Source organism: Blennius ocellaris (genome assembly GCF_963422515.1).
Source record: "Blennius ocellaris genome assembly, chromosome: 4".
Taxonomy (NCBI): domain Eukaryota; kingdom Metazoa; phylum Chordata; class Actinopteri; order Blenniiformes; family Blenniidae; genus Blennius; species Blennius ocellaris.
This window is the reverse complement of record NC_137653.1, coordinates 30,823,935-30,847,421: the sequence shown is the minus strand read 5'-3', so window position 1 is coordinate 30,847,421 and position 23,487 is coordinate 30,823,935. Positions and strand designations below refer to the sequence as shown.

General features: G+C 43.3%; 1 protein-coding gene across 1 annotated transcript in view; it reads right to left on the bottom strand.

Annotated features, from left to right (window-relative positions):
* The window catches only part of rims4 (regulating synaptic membrane exocytosis 4), a gene marked incomplete at its 3' end in the record, with an annotated part of 107,440 nt that overhangs the window by 44,545 nt on the left and 39,408 nt on the right, over positions 1–23,487 (bottom strand). The window contains exon 2 of the mRNA XM_080494513.1: positions 10,954–11,098. Within this exon, the coding sequence (XP_080350639.1) occupies positions 10,954–11,098 (145 nt within the window). The remainder of the gene's footprint in view (positions 1–10,953; positions 11,099–23,487) is intronic.

Below are 23,487 nucleotides of genomic sequence, written 5' to 3'. Positions count from 1 at the left end.
CGCTCCGGCCACTTGCCGACAACTTGGAGCGACTTGCCCCGCACTCGAGCGCTCGGGTGCGGGGCAAGTGGCCGGAGCGTTCCCCCCGGTTGGCTGAGGCACAGACACGTGAGTTTGAGCTTTCTGCTCAAACGCAGGAGGCACTCCACTCCGGCGCTGATCGCGGTCCGGCAGCTCAGCGTCGGAACACGGAGGCGCCGATTTCCGAGCTCCCTTTCATCGCTTCCGCGGTCCGTCCCCGCGATAAAGCGCCACTGACCGAACAGAACGCTGACCGCCTCTGGGAAGCGGAGCTGTCGGAGCGCCATCAGCGCAGGAGCCAAAATCTCCAGACTCCGGTGTCCCGGATGCGCATCCACGCCACGGCGAGCGCTATGCTGCAAACAGAAAACTCCAACACGATACAAAGTCCCGAGCCCCGGTCTCCCCCTGCCTCAAGTCGCTCTTTCACCACAAACACTAAAGTTGAGCAGCAAAGAAAATAAAATAAAAATAAAAACAACCAGTGCAAAGCTGACCACACTGACAGCAGAGGCTTCATCCAGCTGACACATTAACATATTGAGGGCGTGTAGTAAATCACTGACCAATCAGCAGACAGCTCCTCAACCTCAGACCCGTTCCATGCTCCCCGGCACCCCAACGGAAGGGGAGCGGAAAAGCGGTCGCCTTTGGAGCGGTCTGGAGCGGTTTAGACCGCATTCCTGTCGTGACACGTGAACAGGAGCGGTTTAGACCGGTCTAGGCCGGCACTTTTTGTGCAGTGGAAACAGGGCTATTGAAGTACAGACAGATAACTCAAGGTGCAGACAAGCAGATTGAGGTACAAACAGTCGGCTCTCAATTCACATCTAACTTCAGACAGACAGATTGAGGTACAGACAGACAACTTTTAATACGCATAGACAAATCATTTTGCTACAATAATACCCCCATATTCCTACCTCAGATTGTGTTCATACAAGAATTATGTTGACACTTCTTCTGGACATTGCTGTCAACAGTATACTGCAGTTCACAATGGTCTCCTTGAGGGCTATATTATTTTAAGTTGTAATTGTCATGGGTGTCAGACAGGACCAAATTGCAGGACTCTGAGGCAGGCTGCATTTAACCAAGTCTTTATTTACAATAGACAGCACAGACCGACGTGAGATGCAGGTTGCTCCTCAAACTGGGGTGCGCGGCCGACCGAGACTCCAGACAGTGATCAGGATGGACCAGACATCAATGACTAACAGACCAACAATAGTCAAACACAGACAAGACGAATATAACTAACATGGTAATGACGGCAGACTGGCTACAGGTGTGGAACCGGCAGAACATGTGACCCACTTAAAGGGTGATCCTCAGCTCCTTCAGCTCCTTGGCTGCTGGGAGTTTCACTAATGGCACAAAGTGGGCCATTTTAGAGAAACGGTCCACGACAGTGAGGATAGTGGTAAAACCCTATGTGTCAGGGAGGCCAAAGACAAAGTCAATGGACAGGTCTGCCCATGGCCGAGTGGGTACTGGGAGTGGCTGCAAAAGACCAGAGGGGCAAGAACGAGGAGTCTTGTTACATGCACAAACAGGGCAAGCCCTGACATATTCACGGACCTCCCTGTTCTTTCATGGCCTCCAAAAGTGCTGCCTCACTATGAACAGGGTGCGCTGAATTCCTGGGTGACAAGACAAACAGTTAGTATGGGCCCATCAAATAACCCTAGACCGTACTGGGGAACACACAAACAGGCAATAGGGAAGACAACCTGGCGGCACTGCCACCCCCTCCAGAGCATGTTGAACGTGCTCCTCAATCTCCCAAGTCACCGCCCCCACCACACAGGTCGCAGGTAAGATTGGCGTGGGGGAACGAGGAGCAGGATCTGGTTCAAGGACACAGAAACGGGCATCAGGCGTTCTTTGAACCAGGGAGATATGACACCACAAAGTCAAACCTGGTAAAAAACAGAGCCCACAGGGCCTGCCGAGAGCTTAATCTTTTAGCTGACCTGATGTACTCGAGGTTCCTATAGTCAGTCCATATCACAAACGGGTGCTCTGCACCCTCCAGATAGTGCCTGCACTCCTCCAATGCAGACTTAATGGCCAGGAGCTCTCGATTGCCAATGTCATAATTCTGCTCAGTAGGGTTCAGCCGCCTGGAAAAAAAAGCACACGGGTTCAGCCTCCCATCTCCAATACTTCACTGAGAGAGCACCGCCCCTACACCAACATCTGAAGCATCTACCTCCACCACAAACTGCCTTCCTGGATCCGCAATAGGTGAACTTGGCCCCAAGTTCAGAAAACGCCTGATCAGCTGAGGGATTCCAAGAAAATGGGACCTTGGGGGAAGTTAAGGCATGTAGTGGCACCGCAATGGAGCTAAATCCCATAATAAACCTACGATAAAAGTTAGCAAACTCCAAAAATTGCAATAGGTGTTTGCGGGTACCTGGGGTCAACCATGCAGTTACAGCCCTGACCTTTTCTTTGTCCATCTCAACTTTCCGTTCTGAGATGACGCGTCCAAGAAAAGAAATTGAGGGAGCATGAAACACACATTTCTCGGCTTTTACAAACAAATGGTTACTCCGGAGGCACTCTAAAACAAACCGAACATGATCGACGTGACTGGCTAGGTCAGAAGAAAAAATCTAAATATCGTCGAGGTACACAAACAAAAACTTATTTAATGCATCTCTTACAACATCATTGACCAGGTTTTGGAAAACTGCAAGAGCATTCCATAACACAAAGGGCATCACCAAATATTCATACTGGCCTGAACGAGTATTAAACACAGTTTTCCACTCCTCCCCCTACCTAATCCGGACCAAGTGATAAGCATTACGCAAGTCCAGTTTAGTAAACACCTTGGCTCCCTGCAGGCGTTCAAAGGCCGACGTCATGAGAGGTAGTGGGTAGCGGTTCTTAACTGTAATTTCATTTAGGCCCCTGTAATCAATGCATGGTGGAAGTGTCTTGTCCTTCTTTTCAACGAAAAAAGATCCTGCCCCTGCAGGGGAGGATTTTTGCCTTTAAGGCAGACTCAGTATAATCCTTCATGGCTTGATTCTCGGGTTGTGAGAGTGAGTAAATGCGACCCTTGGGGGAAGTGGTACCCAGCAATAAATCAATGGCACAGTCATAAGGACGATGAGGTGGCAGTGATGGAGCCTTCCCTTTATTGAAATCTCTTTGAGATCATGGTAGCAGCTGGGAACTCGGTCAGGATATTCTGGAACCTCAACAGCTGCAACATTAACTAAAGACACTGACCGACAATGCTCAGAACATTTCCTTCCCCAACTCAAAATCACTCCCGACTCCCAGTCAATATGGGGCTTGTGCACACACAACCAAGGAAGGCCCAAATAAACTGGGTAGGATGGACTCAGATCTATATGAAATGAAATCTCCTCAACATGGGAGGGGCCAAATAAAAATTGAACTGAAAATGTCTTTTTATCAATGGAGAAAATCTCACGTCCATCCAAAGCAAAAGCCTTTAAAGGCAATGATAACATTTCTGTGGGAATATTGTGTTGCTCAGGCCAATTAAGGTCCATATAGTTCTCATCTGCACCTGAATCAATGAAAACATCAGTGTCTAATGTGGTGCTGTCATACCTCAGTTTAGCCGGCGTGAGTCTTCTTAAAGGCGCAGCGGAGGAATTCTTAAGACTCACCGGAGCCCTCCTTAACCCAGGTGAGCTTGTTCATTTCAAGGAGATGATGCAGCTCTGTGCCAGTGCTGACCGCAGTACAAACACAGGTCGTTGGTCAGGCGCCGATGTCGCTCCTGCGTGGAGATGCTAGTGTGGCCAAGCTGCATCAGTTCTTCAGGAAGCTGTGCAGTGATCAGTGCTCGCTCCTGCTGCTGGCGGGGTGGAGAGGGGTGGGATCCTCTCATGTGTTCGTGGCTCCTCTTCTCAGTGAATCCGTCTGCCTGAGATGTTCACGGACCGTCAGACGATTATCCATCTTGACAGCCAGGGCAATGAGGGAATCCAAGTCATCCGGGACATCCAACGAGAAAAGCTGATCGCGGACCAAGCTGGCCAGCTCGTAGAGGAAAGTGCCCCGCAGTGACACATAGTTCCAGGCACAGTCTGCGGAGAGAGTGCGGAACTCAATCACATAGTCAGCCGGGGCGTCGATCAAAGATTTGTAACGGTACGTCTGCAAACATGTCCACAGTGTCACACAGCCGGGATTGGCAGTTCCATCCAGCGTTGGCCCAACCTTCCGCTCTGCCAAACAGGTGGGAGATAATGTACGCTACCATCAACCTCTATGTTGGAAATGCGCCTGGCTGCATCTCGAAGTGGAGACCACACTGGACCAGGAAGGGTCGCGAGTCTCCGGAGTCTCCCGAGAAACGCGCTGGGCTTAACAGCTGTGACGACTGCATTGCTACAGCAGTAGCAGCCGGCGGCACCGATGGGAGAGCCGGAACTGAGAGACAAGTAATGAGCTGCTGGAGCTGACCGGTGAGTTGGTTCAACTGAGTCTTCACTGAAGTGTGTCGTGTGAAAGATCTTGGAGACCCGCCGTTAATCCAGCCAACTGCTCATCATGTTGAGTGAGGTGGCTTCCCTGCCTCCCAACTGCTCCTAGAAGCTGCTGATCAGAGTCTGCTAGAGCCATAAGGGTTGGTCTATTCTGTCACGGGTATCAGACAGGACCCAATTGCAGGACTCTTAGGCAGGCTGCATTTAACCAATAGATTTACAATAGACAGCACAGACCGACTTGAGATGCAGGTTGCTCCTCAACCTGGGGTGCGTGGCCCGCCTAGACTCAAGACAGTGATCAGAACAGACCAGACATCAATGACTAACAGACCAACACACAGACAGGACATATATAGCTGACATGGTAATGACTGCAGACTGGCTACAGGTGTGGAACCGACAGGACTGCACAGAACATGTGACCCACCCACCATTCAAGGGTGATCCTCAGCCTTGTCGCTGACAGTAATTTGTTTGTAGAACCCGCCTGCTATATTTTCCTTTGCACCTTAAGGACTACTGTCCTTTTTTTTTTTTTTATAATTCCTCGTTAAAAAAGACCATTCAAGCAGCAAGTTTTTTTTCTCATGTTTTTGAGAATATACTCTAGGGGTGGGAAGATGCAGCTGGCTACTAGTGTGGCTTGAACAGGTGGTAACAATAGGGAAATGCCAGTATTGTGAGGGCCATAGCTCGCAGCAACATATTGAAAAAAACAAGAGCTATTAACTTGTTCATTTTCGGAACTGAATTATGAACTGAAATACTTCATTTTAAAATTTGTGAACTGAACTTTGAACGAGTTCATGTTGAAAGTAAACTCTCCTAACACTGGAGCCGGGTGGTCAGGATGCACAGTGGCTTTGTTTCAAAATGACTTTCTTGTGTTTAACCGATACTGCAGCCTTTTTAATTGAGGTCCTGTCCACATGAGTCAACATCATCTTATTCCTTCCCCATGTTCTTCAATAAAATATTCCGCCCACATCTGACTATGAAGACGGCTCAAAATGATGTAGTACATATTGTAACGGTTTGGTGGGGGCACGTGTGGAAAGGCTTTTGTTTGAGGTGCCAGCCAGGTATCTCTCCTGACATGTAAGATGTTTTAGTCAGTTCGTCACAATTTAATAAATTAAAATAATTTAAAAAGTAAAGATAGCTACATAGCTCAAAACTCCTGAAGTGAAAGGTAACATACTTGGAAAGTTGGAGAATGCCGGGCAGCAGAAATTTAGCTATTTTCGGAATTGTTACGTTACGTTATGGAACGCGCACGGACGTGAGCCTGAGTGGAGCGTGATAACAAACGTGTGCGTCCTGTGGACGACTAGTCTGCATGGTCTCCTATGGTCTCCTATGGTCATGAACTATGGGTCATGGCCGAAAGAACGAGATCCCGGGTACAAGCAGCTGAAATGAGCTTCCTCCGTAGGGTGGCTGGGCGTACCCTTAGAGATAGGGTGAGGAGCTCAGTCACCCTTAGAGATAGGGGGGGGGAGCTCAGTCACCCTTAGAGATAGGGGGAGGAGCTCAGTCACCCTTAGAGATAGGGTGAGGAGCTCAGTCACCCTTAGAGATAGGGGGAGGAGCTCAGTCACCCTTAGAGATAGGGTGAGGATCTCAGTCACCCTTAGAGATAGGGTGAGGAGCTCAGTCACTCTTAGAGATAGGGTGAGGAGCTCAGTCACCCTTAGAGATAGGGTGAGGATCTCAGTCACCCTTAGAGATAGGGGGAGGAGCTCAGTCACCTTTAGAGATAGGGTGAGGATCTCAGTCACCCTTAGAGATAGGGGGAGGAGCTCAGTCACCTTTAGAGATAGGGTGAGGAGCTCAGTCACCCTTAGAGATAGGGTGAGGAGCTCAGTCACCCTTAGAGATAGGGTGAGGATCTCAGTCACCCTTAGAGATAGGGGGAGGAGCTCAGTCACCTTTAGAGATAGGGTGAGGAGCTCAGTCACCCTTAGAGATAGGGTGAGGAGCTCAGTCACCCTTAGAGATAGGGTGAGGATCTCAGTCACCCTTAGAGATAGGGGGAGGAGCTCAGTCACCTTTAGAGATAGGGTGAGGAGCTCAGTCACCCTTAGAGATAGGGGGAGGATCTCAGTCACCCTTAGAGATAGGGTGAGGATCTCAGCCACCCTTAGAGATAGGGTGAGGATCTCAGCCACCCTTAGAGATAGGGGGAGGAGCTCAGTCACCCTTAGAGATAGGGGGAGGAGCTCAGTCACCAGGAGGAGCTCGGAGTAGAGCCGCTGCTCCTCCACATGGAGAGGAGCCAGCTGAGATGGCTCGGGCATCTATTTCGGATGCCCCCCGGACGCCTCCCTAGGGAGGTGTTCCGGGCATGTCCCTCCGGTAGGAGGCCTCGGGGCAGACCCAGGACACGCTGGAGGGACTATGTCTCTCGGCTGGCCTGGGAACACCTTGGGGTGCCACCGGAAGAGCTGGAGGAAGAGTCTGGGTGAGGGAAGTCTGGGCAACAGTGGTATAGTGGCATTCCACTGCATTTTGTATCAGGAGACATTGTTTAATATTAGGGATGCTCCAGTCAGGTTTTCTGCTGCCGATCACTGATACCGTCACATGGATTGGCTGGATCATAACTAAATTGAAAAATGTAGTTATGATGAGTGCCACTACCTAGATGATTTGGAAAAAAGTGATGATTAAAATCACCTTAATCTGGACAAAGGGATGGTTTTACTTTTTCAAGAGAAATAATACAAAAACCTTGCAAAGAACAACTGAAAAACCCTTAAGATTACCTGTAAAGCAATCTTTAACCAATTGGAAATATTAAGGCTTTCAACAGGCTAAATAGTGCAGAAAAATCAAATAAATAAAAGGCAATATATCTCAATACTACCTAAATCAAATAATGTCAAAGGAAAAAAACAACTTAATGCTTTCTTTTAATTTACAAAAGAAATGTCTAAATCTGCATCAATCCAGTGAACTGTTAAACTCAGCATTTACACGGGACCAGTGTTTGGAATAACGGCGTTTAAAATAACGGCGTTATTTTTTCAGTAACGGGGTAGTCTAATTAATAGTTGTTTACACCGTTACAATGCCGTTAACGTTACTGAACGTTAAATGGGGTGCGTTACATTGCATTGATGTCCTCCAGGAGCACCCCAGGCTTCATACCCGGCTGGAGTGACTGTGAGGAGGTGGCTAAAAAACCAGGTCAGTGATTGGCTCAGGCGGAGTCATCTTTCATGGGAGCCAATCAGCTTTTACACACGTGCCAGCTGAGCACACACACACACACACACACAAACACGAGAGCAGCGTGAAGCAGTCCGATGAAAACTTTTTTTTCATTTTTAACATTCAAGGTGGCGAAACAAGCACTACTTTAAATCCACTGTGGTCAAAGGCAAGAACGTGCATGTGAAGTGTACATTACGTTCCGGAGCAAAGACTTTGTCCACATCTGTGGTGAGCAACTCAAATTTGATGAAGCATCTCACAACGACACACGCGTCTACAAAGCGTGTAGCCAAAACGAACCTCAACCACAGACGAGATCCACGAGCGAAGAAGGACACGGAGCAAAGTCGCCCAAGCAGCAAAAGCTCCATCTTTCTGCCTCGCCTTTTCTTGTTGTTTAAACATTTACTTTTGCTGTGAACGAAATACTTGGAAGTACACGTTGTTTACTTGGTTGTGAACATTTGATTTAATTTGATATAGAGTAAAACACACTGTTTACTTTTCATGATAATACTTGAAGTGCAGGATAAACCTCTGTTGATGTGCAATAAATATAGTTATGTACAACAACAAGCACCTGTCTGTCCTACTCATTTCTATTGACTTGTGAAACCTGCTAAAAAAAATCTGAATTTTTTGATACATAGCAACTGTTTTTTAACAGTAACGGAAATAGTTACTTTCCTTGGTATTCAGTTACTTTCATTATAGAGTAATTAAATTACTAACTCAGCTACATTTTGGAACTAGCAGTGAGTAACTATAACTAATTACTTTTTTAAAGTAACGTTCCCAACACTGCACGGGACTGACGTCCGAGCTCCATATACAGTGTTAGTGGTGAAACGTCCAGAGCATGAGAGGCCTTCTTGAAGGAGATGTTGGGTCTGACAGTACACTGTCTGGAGCTCTGTCAGGGCTACGAACCCGGTGTCTTCCATCACTGAGAGAGGCTGGTCATCTAGTCCCGTAAATTCAATGATTTTCCTGGTTATTTGCTGAACCTTCTGACTGTCACGCTCATGAGGACGAGTGTTGCGAAGCATGAGCTCTGTTAAATGCCGTCTAACTGTTGCAGTGAGCCTCAAAAACTCGCCATACTCCAATTGCTTGTTCTTCAAATGTTGGGTCACGTTTTTTTGTTTTGTTTTGCCTTTTATAGTGCATCGCCCGCCAGGTATTTTTTCATTGCAGGATGCAAACTTTACATCACTCTCAAAGATCTTAAAGGTCCACATGGCCGACATGTTTGTTGTTGATGTTTGCAGCCTGTGCAGTATGAAGGAAAGGCGGCGGGGTTTTGTAATAGGCAATGAAAGGCATGAATTGGCAAATGCCGATTACGTATTTTCCACGAAGATCAGCCAATAATTATTGGTGGGCGATAGATCGGACCACCACAATTAAATATATCCTAATATTGAAATTGCACTTGTTTTAGTTTGTACATTTAATATTGTAGATATTTTGTATATTGAATCAAAAGCAAACGTTTAACACTAAACCTTTTCCTTAACTCTTATTTTATTTTCATTATTTCTAATTATTTTAGTTTTTGCTTTGTAAAGCGTCAGATTATTATTCTTATTCTTATTCTTATTCTTATTATTAGAAAAACTTGTACTTGGTCAGGATACTGATCGAATGGAGCCCTTGGAGTTTGACACCCCTGAGCAAACCTATGCTTTCCTGTTTCATGTGAAATATGAATTAAGTCCCGTTTATTTACAGCAGCTCATAAACAAGAAATCTGTATATTCCAAAAATAAACAGAATATTAATATGCATGCAAACAGTCAATGATGCAATCATCCCCCTTTTCTTTCCCTCTCTCTGAGCATCCACCTCTTCTTGTTTTCCTCAGTTCCCTGTTTAAAACCCTCCCAGCCTGCGTCGGTTTGTCTGCCTGCCGTCCCTGTCTTCTTATGTAACCGCAGGAATTCAAGCTGGTCGCCAGGTTGGCACGGATCTGCATGTGTCCGTGTCCGTGTGCGTGTGCGTGTGTGTGTGTGTGTGTGTGTGTGTGTGTGTGTGTGTGTGTGTGTGTGTGTGTGTGTGTGTGTGTGTGTGTGTGTGTGTGGGTGTGTGTGTGTGTGTGTGTGTGTGTGTGTGCGTGCTCGGTAGTACTACGTTGTTTTTGCTGATGTCATAAGCACTTTTCCACTCAGTGTGACTGAACACGCTCTGGCTCGCTCTGTGTGCATCCAAACCCCCTGCTGGCTTTCCCTGTCAGATGGATCATAGAAACACACCAGCATGAGGCAGCTGCAGATGGCAATGCTGGATGGAGCAAAGACATTTCTCAGTATTAAACCTCCACCTATTGGAAATTTCATTCACGCACTGATATCTTTTTTTATGCTACTTAAACATTTATATTTGCTGGTGACTATAAGTGGCTCCAAAAACCCGTCACACAAGAGGAAGTCTTTTCATTTCAATGTTGCATTTTGTGTCTGATATCGACAAGTAGCTGAAGGTTAGTACTCATACTTGGACTCGTTCTTTAACGAAGTAGAATCCTGAACCAGAAGTGTTTGGTCAAAATTCAATGCTCCATGGTTCTTCTTCAGCTTCACACTGTTACCATGCAGAAATGCAGTATAAAAAGCCTTTGCATCACAGATGTACTTGGCTACTTCTGGCTCTATTTAGTCTGGCTACTTGTGTACCAAATGTCTTTATCTTCTCCTTTAGTCATTGTAGGTTGACAAAACTGCTATCCAATAAACAAAACTATATTTTTGTTTGTGCAGCTCGCTACAGATGCAGCCCACTCGTGCTGGAGAGAGAACTCTCTGACCATCCAATCAGAGGGCTTGATTTCACTGACGTCATGCTAGGCCTTCTTGAAGACCCTGAGTCGCCAATATCAAAATCTGATTAGTTGAAGCAGCAGCGTGACCGACACTAGTTTTACACTGCAGTCACCTGCAGAATCGAATGTGAAGGCCTCAGGCAGACTTCTTGACCCAGCAACAGGTGATAGCTAAAATGTGATTGGTTAAAAGCTTTAATATGGATGTATGCGTCTGGAAGCACTGTAGCCTGGGAGAAGCCATGAGAAGAAGCGGACAGGCCATTTGAAATTATTTAATAAGTATTCACGAACAAAATATAATGAACATCAGCCTGTTCTTCAGATCTTTTTCTTAGGCCTGCAGAGAAGCCTTGAAGGCCCTGACAGTCTGCCACTGGTCAAATCAGAGTTGGTTGTACTCACTTCCCCTCCGAGCCGTAGCTGTTCATGCTGTCCTCTATGGACTCGTGGCTGGCCTGGCGAATGGTCCGACTGGGCATCTCCACAGCAAGACCCGTCTCCGTGCTCCTCTGGATCCCCCCCTTCAGCTTCCTGCCATCAGTATCCACTGTAGGGAAACACACGGAAACGCTCCAGCCGCACGTATTGAAAAGAGGAAGACAGTGTCTGAAAAGGCTAGAGCCCCGAGTTGTTTGGATATATGGTCTTTACAATGAAAACAACACAAATGCCATGGTTGAAAAAACAGTTTCACTTATTTACTCTTGTCATTTTCATGTAAATTCAAACAATACAGTCAGACACAACAGAAAAGGATCATCTTGGGATGTGAATCACACAAAATGTGCAAAATCATAAGGAAAACCTATCACGTTTTAAAAATGATAATGATGCTGTATTTTCTGGATTATTGAGAACACCCGAATATAAGCCGCACCCACCTATTTTAAAAACAAAAATAAATGTGTACATATAGAGGCCGCACTTGACTATAAGCCGCAGGTGTCCATGTTGTAACAGGGCATGAATTTCACTGGGATTGTGTTTTTTGGGGGTTTTTTTAAAGGAGAGGGGGAGTGGAGGAGAGAGCGAGAGAGGGAGAAAGCTGCATGTCCTTGATAGCGTACTTTCCTCGAACTGAACTGCGGCGAGTGTGGGGTGTGAGGCTGGAGCTGCTGGAGGAGGGTGGGGGGCGCAATATGTCCTATTTGGTGGTAAAATAACAACATTTATTTTGAGGAGCAAAATTTCTTTTGTTTAGAAAAATCATTTTAGACACGTGGTACATTTTTATATGCTATGTTAAAAAGATGGAACAAAATCTATATTTTCTGGGAGGTTGGGGTTGAAGATAACGTAAGAATAACTAAATAATTTCTTGGGAATTATATTCTTACAATTATATATACAGGTTTTTGAATATTTCAGATCTTGTGTGAAAATAAAACAAAATGCTTTATCTGAGTGAAATAAGATTTATTGTTTTATTGCACATTTCATTCGAATGTTTTGGCCAAAAATACTGCAAAACGCAATGGAATCGATGAGATTATCTCTATTTATCTGCACCACTTCACATATATGTTTCTGTCCTGCTGCCACCTTGTCAGTGTCAGTTGAAGGATGAGCACATGGATGAGAAACCATTTTAACAAGGCCAAGGACAAAAGCACTCCATTCCTCCTTCCAGCAGGGACATACATCTTCTTACAAAATAGACCACAAAACCAATGCATGCCGCACTTTATGGGGCCGGCTTCAAGGTGTCCTGTGATGTGTGTGTGTGTGGTGTGTGTGGTGTGTGTGTGTGGGGGTATTGTAATGAAGTGCTCGAGCAGGAGGTCTTTGACCTTGTTTTTAGGGGAGGACAGGAAATATGTTTTCTTTTTAATAGTAAGGACACACACACACACACACACACACACACACACACACACACACACACACACACACACACACACACACACACACACACACACACACACACACACACACACACACACACACACACACACCAATCAGATCAGATCCAAGTGAGTAATCAGCTGACATCAGTGTGTTGGTGACTGTATGATCCGCCAGTATTTTGGATGAGGAATAAGATAAAAACTACTAAACAGTGAAGAAGAAAACAATCTGTGTAGCGTTAATTGGGGATTTTAGATTTAATTGTTGTTTTTTCCAAGTTCATCCATTCTGTGAAATGTCCTCATTCATTTAAAAACATGCCGTGGTCCTTACTTTAACAGGAGCACGCACGCACGCACGCACGCACGCAGTTAACTCGTTAACTCTGGAAGTTATCTCTGCAGTTATTAAAGAGTGACCTAGAATGGTGCTATTTCTATCGCATTCATGTGGGACAGGGACGTTGGCAGATTTGGGTTACAGCTTCGGCTTTCTGACTGGTTCCATATGATCAGTCATCTCCTGTTGGACCACAGAAGAAATGTTGTCACACTGCTGTATCTGCTGTCCACAACACTACAAAGACCTGGAAATGTAGCATTGAGAGAAAAATCTATGAGAAAAAGAAATACATACATGTAAAATGCATGTATTATTTTCTTTTGTTGTTGTAGCCTTTACATCAAGTTACCAATTACGATGATTCACACTGACTCAGGGAATGTTTCAAGCTCATTGCGTTCTAAAAAAGGAACTGGGTCAGAATGCAGATTTAATTCCCGTGTGACCTGCTGAACAACCTGAGCAAGCACATATAAAACCTTTAGAGTTGTAAAATCAACGCTCTAATCCTAATCTTACCATGCATCTGGATTTAGGCGCAACTAAATCTGCTTTACAGGCCAGCTGTGGAGTCACACCATTGTGGCGACGGGACTGACAGGTCAATGCAGACTTTGCAAGAATCTCGTCAAAAACTGTGGCGCCTCTCAGTCCGAATTCAACTAAAGTTTAGATCTCATTGTTGTAAAAATACCCCAAGTGAGACTTTTATTATGTTGATTAACATTGCATGTTGAAAATAGTCCAAAGTAACTCAAAGGAACATTTTTAACTTAAAGGGGGCAAATTCTACAAAATTCACTCCCTAAAGGTTTTCCAACAGTACTAATCGTCCTCATACCTGGAATGACGCCCCAGAAGTGAAGAAAGAGTGTCCTCTCTCTCCCTGGCTGGTTTCAGGTTTTAAAAAGTGTGTTGCTCCAAGCAGCCAATCAGAAATCAAACCCTATATAGTGTCATCTGGGGTTTAGCCAATCCCAATCAAGGTAGGCCCTCTCTTTGGCTCCTCCCACAATCAAGCAGCCCTGCTCTGGCACATGGCACCACGAGAGGAAGTACTTCCTCCTCTGCCCAAGATGGGCATGTGTGGGTGGAGCCAGTCCAGCTCACACAGACACAGCAGATTCTGAATGCAGCTCCTAGGATCCAATATTCAAATGGAGGAAAATCAAGGAGGAGCTTGAAACTTTGAATACAAGCTTTTTTGGATCAACAACACCATGTGGAAGAGTTGAAAAGCTGCACAATATGATGCCTTTAACACTAATGATGCACAAAAATGCTTGAACGCTGATATTGGTTTGTTTCTGAGGAGGAAAAGTTGATTTTCAAAGTGACACAAGTTCTAATAACGTCTACAGTCTACACACTGTTCTCTGTCTCTTTCCTTCCGTCCACTGTTATTCAGGATGTACATATTAAATCATGGTATTAAAACACAAATACTGCACATCCACTGGAATATAATCCAACAGTGTCATATGTTTCCCATCATGCTTTACAAGAGAGAAAGCAATGATGAAGGCAGAAGCGGTGTGGACACATCAGCAGCGACACACAGATGTGTTACTATGGTGACCACGGCAGAACCAAAGCCAGTGGCAAGGATTCTATGTGCGCCTTTTTAAGAATGTTTGCATGCTAATTTCTGAAAATTGTGAAAACACATTTTCGTTGGGTGAGAAATACACACACATATACAGTGTGTTGAATTGCATTGTCGGTTAAGGTTTACATTGAGGTTGACAGGTTGAGCGGAGCCATGAAGTCCTCATGATAACTGTTTGGGTTCATTCCCAGGAAATTGATGATGATGAATATGAAGGCTGTGTGTGTGTGTGTGTGTGTGTGTGTGTGTGTGTGTGTGTGTGTGTGTGTGTGTGTGTGTGTGTGTGTGTGTGTGTGTGTGTGTGTGTGTGTGTGTGTGTGTGTGTGTGTGTGTGGAGCCCCCCCTGTCACCTCTGGTCACCGGTGGTGTATGGAGGCAGAGGAGCGTTACATAACTGATACAGCGGGAGGATAATGGCTGGAGACACAACGGCCACTCTGATTTTCGACAACTCTTTCATGGCACTGATGGGATATTATCTCCGCTTGGTTCAATCCAATTCAACACACTTTATCTGCTGAGCTGAGCGGGGGGCAATCTTACCAGGCAATCAAGAAAAAGGATTAAAATTCATACAATTGCTGGTTTGTTTTTCTACCCTGTTTCTCAATGACTTTCTGCACGTGACTTTCTCTCTTTGTCCATCTGCAAGAATATGAGCATTCACCATCTCTTTGTTCTTTAACACTAAACCAAATGTACGGTGGCCCTGAAGTGCAAACCACAACAACAAATCACTAAACACAACAACAAATTGAAAAACACAACTGCAAATTGAAAAACACAACACAAATGAAAAAACACAACTGCAAATTGAAAAACACAACTGCAAATCAAAAAACACAACACAAATTAAAAAACACAACTGCAAATCAAAAAACACAACACAAATGAAAAAACACAACTGCAAATGAAAAAACACAACGCAAATGAAAAAACACAACTGCAAATGAAAAAACACAACTGCAAATGAAAAAACACAACTGCAAATCAAAAAACACAACACAAATTAAAAAACACAACTGCAAATTAAAAAACACAACGCAAATGAAAAAACACAACTGCAAATGAAAAAACACAACACAAATGAAAAAACACAACTGCAAATGAAAAAACACAACACAAATGAAAAAACACAACTGCAAATCAAAAAACACAACTGCAAATCAAAAAACACAACACAAATTAAAAAACACAACTGCAAATGAAAAAACACAACACAAATTAAAAAACACAACTGCAAATCAAAAAACAACACAAATGAAAAAAGTTGTGTTTTTCAATTTGTTGTTGTGTTTAGTGATTTGTTGTTGTGGTTTGCACTTCAGGGCCACCGTACAAATGAGTCTTACATGATTCATAGTGTTTCCATTGCTTTCTGTTGAGCAGCAGCCTCAGGTGTAAAGTAATTCTGTCACATGAGGGTAGTTTCATGAAGAGATTAAAGTAGGGTGAGGTGACTGTATTCTGGGCTATATTTTTGAGGGAAAATTCTAAAATTAAAAAAGTGAAAGCTGTCAAAAAATTAGCCATTATTTAATCAGGGGAAACACATTGAGGTTGAAAATCTCTTTTGCAAGTGTGTCCTGGTAGAAGTACATATCATAAATTTACAGTGTCAGTAAAACTAAAACATCCATTAAAACAAATAAATAGCACAAAGACACATGAAATACAATAAAAGTACAGACACAGGGAGCCAAAGATTAAAAAAAAATAAAAAAAAAATAAAAAGATTCTAAAAACCATCAAATAGTTTAAAATAAGTTTGGTATAACAAGAACATGGTGACTTTCTTACCAACCGCTGTAAAAGAGCCCTCTGTAGGGCCCCAGTGAGACCAGCTCTGTATTGAGATTTATGGTTGGTTATTAGCATTAAAATTACTGCAAGTAATAGATAACTGAAAGTAATAAATCACTGGAAGTCATTTATGAAATATTTAAATTATTAATGGAAGCAAACTGTCATTTACTTATTAACAACTCCTAAAGTAATTGAGTAATTACTTAAAAGTTAATCAATTATCAAAAATTATTTATTAATGAAAAATTATTCATTTTAAATAAATTGGTTATTTATATTAAACCAATTGATAATTAAAAGGGGGCACCACCAGCTAAACTGGAAACAGCTAGTAACAAAATGTGAGTCTCGTTTGTAAAAAAAAAGGTTTATTTAATAGTAAATAGTAATAGTAATACTAAAAGTTAGTTAATATTCCTGTGCAATCATCTTAAATAAAAGGGAAGGTGTGAGATTTGAGCACAGACTGTTAGAAACCAGTGAATTGTCAACAATAGATACACAATAAATACCAAAATCAATTCAGCTAACAGGCATTTATTACAAAAGTGTAGTAATTCATAAATAATTCAGAAATCATATCATAAATCAACACATTCAAGTAGCAAACGTCATCTCACTACTAAACAGCAAAGCACTATGTACAAAGAAAGTGTCATGATGATCCTGCTCTCACTCACCCCTCCCTTCCTGAGAGTTTTCACTCCTCCCCTCCTGTGTTCCCCTTAGCCCCGCCCCCCTGCTTCCTCCTCCTGGTCACAGCTGTTTGTAATTGTCATTGGTGTTTGTATTTAGTTCCCCTCTCTTGTAGCTCTGGTTGTCAGTTCGTCTGCGTTCTCACACCAGTCGTACCCGTCATTTTTCCTTGTGTTGCCTTTGTGTTTTGACCTCCTGCCTGCCCGACTTCTCCTCCTGGATCTCCTTCTCAATCGCCTGTACTGGTTTTGACCTCCTGCCTGCCCGACTTCTCCTCCTGGATTTCCTCCTCAATCACCTGTACTGGTTTTGACCTTGGACTTCCTGACTTCGCTTCTGCTGTGTTTTTGATAATAAACACTTTTGAACTGAGCTTCTTGTCTGCCGTGCAATTGAGTTCCACGAACACTGACAGTCTTTCATAGCGAACTTATGCACCTTAATATCATTAACTATTGCACTTTATTTCTAGTCGGTTTTACATAATCTACACATTGTCTTTTTCAATTGATCATTTTAACTGTTCTACGCTGTCAAGTGTACCTGGGAAGGCTGGGCTGCATCAACTCCCCCTGCTATGCCCACATGTGGTTTGTCTTGAAGATACTGTATGTAGTCATGTGTGTTGATGCTTTAAATGTGCTGAGATGTTTTTTTTCCCCCCAATTACAAACTGCACTCCAGAGTACAGTATGAAATCTGCCTTTTATTTCTCCTCTTCTCACTTCGCTTTTCCCCAGCTTCACATGACATTTCATTTTACTTGTACAATGACAAAGTCTGATTTTCATGACGTGACTGTGGAGAAAAGAGATTTTGATCTCAATTAGAATAAAAAAAAAAAACAAACTACAAATATTAAAAGAATTTATTTAGAACTGAATACCTGAGTGTAAATGTGTTTGTGAAGACATCATACTTTCCAAACTATCCAGATAATATCCAGTACCTGTTGTAGTGAACGCAAACCTGATGCCCCCGAAACACAAATGTGTACAGGTAAAACGGAAAGAAACTAGAGACAGATGTTGTCCAGCCAGAATCTGCTTGCCAAGTCAGACCACTTCCCTCTCCGTGACAAACTGCTGTTGTTTATTTCCTTCCAGATGTTTTAGGGTCTTAAGTCTGATACGGTCACGTGAAATCTGAACGCCGTGGTAGCTGCTGGAAGAAATAAAGCAAGAGCTTAGCATCGGCGTGGGAGGTATCGCTCCGACCGGCGATGATAAGATTAAGCTCCGAAAGGTAAACACCATCAAATGTCATTTATTTAAATGTAGGCAAGGGACCCTCGCCCAATCTGCTCTCCTCTCCGCTGCACATCTGCAGGAGGACGGAAAAAGGAGTGAAAGTAAAATCCCGCTCCGACGTGAAGCGGTGGAGATGAATGTGGCTGGCAGCGTGCGATGTGGAGTGCCCGCTGTGATGAAGCACAAAAAGTGTCTGAGGTGACGCACAAAAGTTGTGATGTAGCAGTCGGAGAGCCAGGACTCATTAGTTCGTCTCCCAGCAGAGACATATTAATGAAAGCGGAGCAGATACTAGAATAGCCGCTCCTCATTCAGCCAGCTTATCTGGGCACAGACTGACTGACAGACAGTGATGAGGTGGGTCGTACCTGCTGGCCTACATATATAACCCTCAACTATATGAAAACACATCACACGGCGGTGCTTTGGCCTCAGGTCGTCAAGCTGGACTCGTTCAGTTCATCCAAATGTACTATTTAAAACAACAAAATATAAATCTACAGCTTTATTACAAATGTATGTATTAGTAGACATGTGTGTCTTAGTGTCATATCGATAGCACAGATCATTCGAGCTGTACTACTGACATGATCAATCCTGAATTATACCAAAATGTACTACTTGGTGAGTTTAGTTAATTTCTAAATCTATGAGAGGTGGAAAATGTGCTCTCCTTCGATTTTAAAATAATTTATGTTTCCCTTGTAACTTAAGAAGTGAATTTAATTCAAATGCAGGTCGAGATACGTTTATCCCCCTCATGTGGTAAAAATAATTTAAAAAAAAACCACTTTCCTTAAAATATTAGTAATATTACAGCCAATATGGCAGATGATGTTTTTAAAATGATCCCAAATGCCTGTAATTTTTTTTAGTTTGAGGTTTTCAGACTACAAATTGGACTCTGGGGTTCCATTTACATAATGCTTCAAGTGAAAACGCATTACCTTTCTTTTTTGTTTAAGAAAAGATTCACAACTTCAATATGATGTCCATTTATATGGAACTACTACTGAAAACTGCCATTTTCATGTTGGTCCACCAGTTGGTGTTTTTAAAATCGAAACCACACACACACACACACTAAACATTAACAATGGGTGAACACTGACATTCTAGTGTAAAGACCACTATGTTTGATTTTTATTATGGTGACTGTCAAAATAAAACTACCAAGTCCCAGGAGAATCTGGACTGGGAGTCATGACAGCACGAAGGAAACTGTTCTGATTGGCTCTACTGAGCATGTGCAGAACTACGAGTGACGATAAACAGTACTCAATGACATTGAACTTGATCAAAATCCCAGGACCTTTCATCACATCCATGTTCATGAACCTCTTTCCAGAAAAAAATAACTAACGGAAGTTTTCAGTAGATGTCGTTCTCTTGGTGATGTTGGACAAGAAGAAGGGAAATATTTTCTAATTTGTATCCAGCAGGTTTTACCAGAGCAGGGTCAAAAATGGCTGAAGCCTTTTTTAGCAGCCAAATGACCTATTTGTATGTAAATTACGACATTGACTTCACTGTGAGAAAAGAAAGGGTTACATTATTGTATGTAGAATATTTGCTGAGGGTCCACTTTCAGTGATTTGTTTTTTCCTTTTCTTGTGAATTTCTCTGAATGAGGACAGAAGAAACATGGTTGCATGCCATATGGCAAGCAGCCACTTTTTGAGCAATGCCACTGAGTTCACAGCTTTATTCTTCTCCCTTTTTTATGAAATATGAGTAATCTTGTTCGGAGGTTATTGTAACTGTAACCCCAGCCCCAGGTAGCTAGGTAATATAGAGGGGTAATAGTACACTGGGGCGGGGCCTGGAGTCAAGTAAAAATGGCTTCACTCAACTTACAATGAATAAATGATTTATTACAAAATGAAAAGAGTCGATAAATAGAAACAAAACAAACCCATATAGAGTTCACACAAAAGGCAACTAAAGTAGACTCCAATAAAAGCTGGAGAAGCTGAGGTAATTATGTGAAACAATAAAATAAACACTGTTGTTTCAACCAAAATATACTCTTCTACAAGAGTTCACCTGGACGTACAGCAGTACTTGAAAGCGCCCACACTCAGTCACACATGCACACGGGGCTTTAAATGAACAAATTAAAGTGAAACAATAACCCGTTGCAGGCCTGGTTCCAAGCTGGGGAGCGGGGGGACCAAAACCAAATGGTCGCTTCACTGGCTTTCCAGCAGAAATAAAAAGCACGTGCACAAAGTCAGTTTGTTACTCACAAGTCTAGTGCTGGGGAATGAAGGTGAAGAAGGAATGGGAATGGGGGAAAGGGCAAGTTGTGGGTAGAGGGCAGGTGCAGGATGGTAAACTCCCAACAGGCACGGCAGCCAGTCTCTGGGGGTCCAGACTCTCTGGTCCTCCTGCAGTCAGCTCCTCCAGTGGATCACAGATTCCCACACTCTGGGGAACGACTCGTTGTCAATCCCGGCAGGAGATGTTGATCACACCAGTTCTCTGCTCCGGCTCCAATGTTGAGAACACAGCGTCTAATGCATGTCTCCTTTAGTGTCTCCAACTACCTGCCAGGTGAGCTGAAGACCTCCCACCGAACTGTCTGATTGGCTGTGAGCTGCAGCTGAAAGTAGTTGACTGCCCACTACAACCATACTGCTCAGGTGTGAGTATAGAGCTACACACATAGATGTGTAGAACAAAAACATAGAGTGCAACTAAATGAACAGAAAATGAACACGAAATTACACTTGAGTGGAGAAACACATTTCAAAACGTACACATTTTACTCAGGGCTACATAACATAAAAGCTTCATAGCAATTTGTCCCTTCCTGTCACTCTGGAGGTCGCTGACATCGTTATTGTCCATCGACTCGTGAATGTACAGAAAAAGTGCTGACTGCAGCCGTCTTGTGCAAGAAGTCTTTTTAGAGACAGAGTCGTAACTTTTTCAAAAAGTTGTGTTTTCCCTGTTTTCAGAAAGTTGCGTTGCGTAAACACCCTGAACGCAATGAATATTTTGAAAACGGAGCATCTATCAGCATAACAAACTAAGAAGGGTCAACAGTCACTTTTTGGTAGCCTAACATGACGCAAAGTGAATGAACACAAGACAAATATTTCGGCCCCGTTTAGACACCAACAAATACAAGTGTATCCACAAAACTTTCTTCACTTTTGCGAGGTCTGTTTACACGACACCGGTGTTCTGATCGACTGTATCCGCAAAGTTTTTAATCCGGCTCCCAAGGTGCAAAGATTCTTTCACGGCCGCTAATCCTTCCTGCAGAGACTGCTGGAGGCTATTGAGCCTGTTTACTGTGCGTGCGCATCTCTCCCCCTCCCTCCTGCTCATGCAGTTGTAAACAAACATGGCGACCCACAGTGGTATTCGTCACGGTCGGTATTCTAGTTTTCACATTTACGTAAGTAGTTTAATAGGTCTGACTCACCCCTGATAGCATCTGATGCATTATCAGTCCATGAGAATGTCTCTCCATTTTCTTCACTTTTATAGTGTATGGTTCTCTGCACCACGGCGGTGTATTTTCATTACAAAATCAAGCAACAGCGCCCTACTGTGGCCTGGCATACTAACTCCATCGTTGTCTCTGTGCCTGCTGCTGCAGTGTTAACACACTCCCTTTTTTTTAACGGGTTGGGTGTTGTCACGTGAAACGTTGTCGTGTAAACAGGGCCTTAGTACGACGGAGTTCACCTTCACAACATAGTAGTGGTCTTCGTACTCTACTGTAAGGAGTACCAGTGGACTGTTCGATCTTTTTGTTGGAATTGCACAGAGCCATAAAAGCTCTGCACAGCAGTGTATATCATTATAATAATGATTGGAAATCAACCTATTCTGTTGTCTTCATCCAGCTAGACCCTGTGGTTCCATTTTCTGCGCAGGTGAGTTTTGAACTGTTTTCATCCGTCATTGCATTAAAGCCTCATGTCATCGCGTCTTAATAATAATCTTTGAATTATTGTTGACAGAAGCATTTTCTCCATCCGGCCCGTGTGGAGAAGAAATGGGCGATGCTGCACGTCAGAGCGTTTGTGGATGATTAAATGGTTAAATAAAATGAAATGGAAGTTCCGCAATATCTACAGAATGAAATTGCTCTGTCACCATCAGCCTATTCATTACAGAAAGAGAGTCTCTGGCATACGGTGCTCGTGAGAACGCAAGAGAGGGATGGAGGGAGAGAGAGAGGGGGGAATGAAAGAGTTGCATTTATTTAAAAAATGACTTTCCCGGTGGAGATGCTACAGACGAGGATGAGCGATGACTAAGGCTGCAGATGAATAAGAAGCTGCTTTTTCTCAAACCTCATGGCATCACAAATGTCAGGCAAAGCAGGCTAGGAGACAAAGTCAGAGCTAATTACTTTATTGGTAGATAAGCATTTTTTCACCTTTGTGGGATTCTGGGTGGGTTATTTGCTATTTCTGAACACCTGGGAGCAACTTGACAGCCTCACTCCGTTTGCAAGGGGAAGCCGGAGTTTAAGTGATTTGTTCAAGGACACATTAAGATTGATGGACACTGAAAAGGCATTAAAGTTAACAAGCTGGTTTATGCAGAAAGAGATAAAGTCGGTGAATGGGCAACTTCCTGCGCCACAGAGTGCACAAACCGAATTTCAGCTTTTAATCACCGCTTTCCTCTCTCGGAGATCGAACCAGCATAGAACATGAACAGAAAAGTGCAATTAACAGTCTGGAGTGATAGTCGAAAGGATTTCATTAGTATTGGCTGACAGTGAGTTGTTAGTGGATTTTAATGTTGTTGTGCATCTTACGCAGAGTGTCGGTGACTGACTCGACGAGGATGTTACATAGAAGGAAGTTGCGCAATGGATTTCTAGCAGCCCATTCAAGCAGTGTTATATGTCATCTTGCTAAGACGTGCAGAGAATGACTATTACGTTAATGGAAGTGGTTCACTTCATGACTGGGGAACCTTTCCACGATATGAGATCCATGATTTGACACTCTCTTCCAAAGCAAACAACTTTGCAACTTAAAAAGTACTGCAATGATTAAATATTTAGCTAAAATGTGCTGTTTTTGACAAAAACTCAATGGAATGTTTCAGTTTTGGGTCCCGGACCTTATGGCTCATACTTTTCCTGCTCTGAAGTCTGAATCTGAAACCTCTCAAAACAAAACCCACAATAAGAATCTTTTTACAGTCTCGATCAGGGCTGTCAAATTCATTACAGTTCAGATGCCACATACAAACTCATTTCACCTTGAGTTAAATAGTGCCAGAATAACCTTTATATTTAAAGTTTAAAGTTTTTCTTCGTGGCACAGAGTATATGTGAATAAAATGTCAATATTTTGGCAAAACTATAAACAACTATGACCCAAAATGACTCCAATCTCATCATGA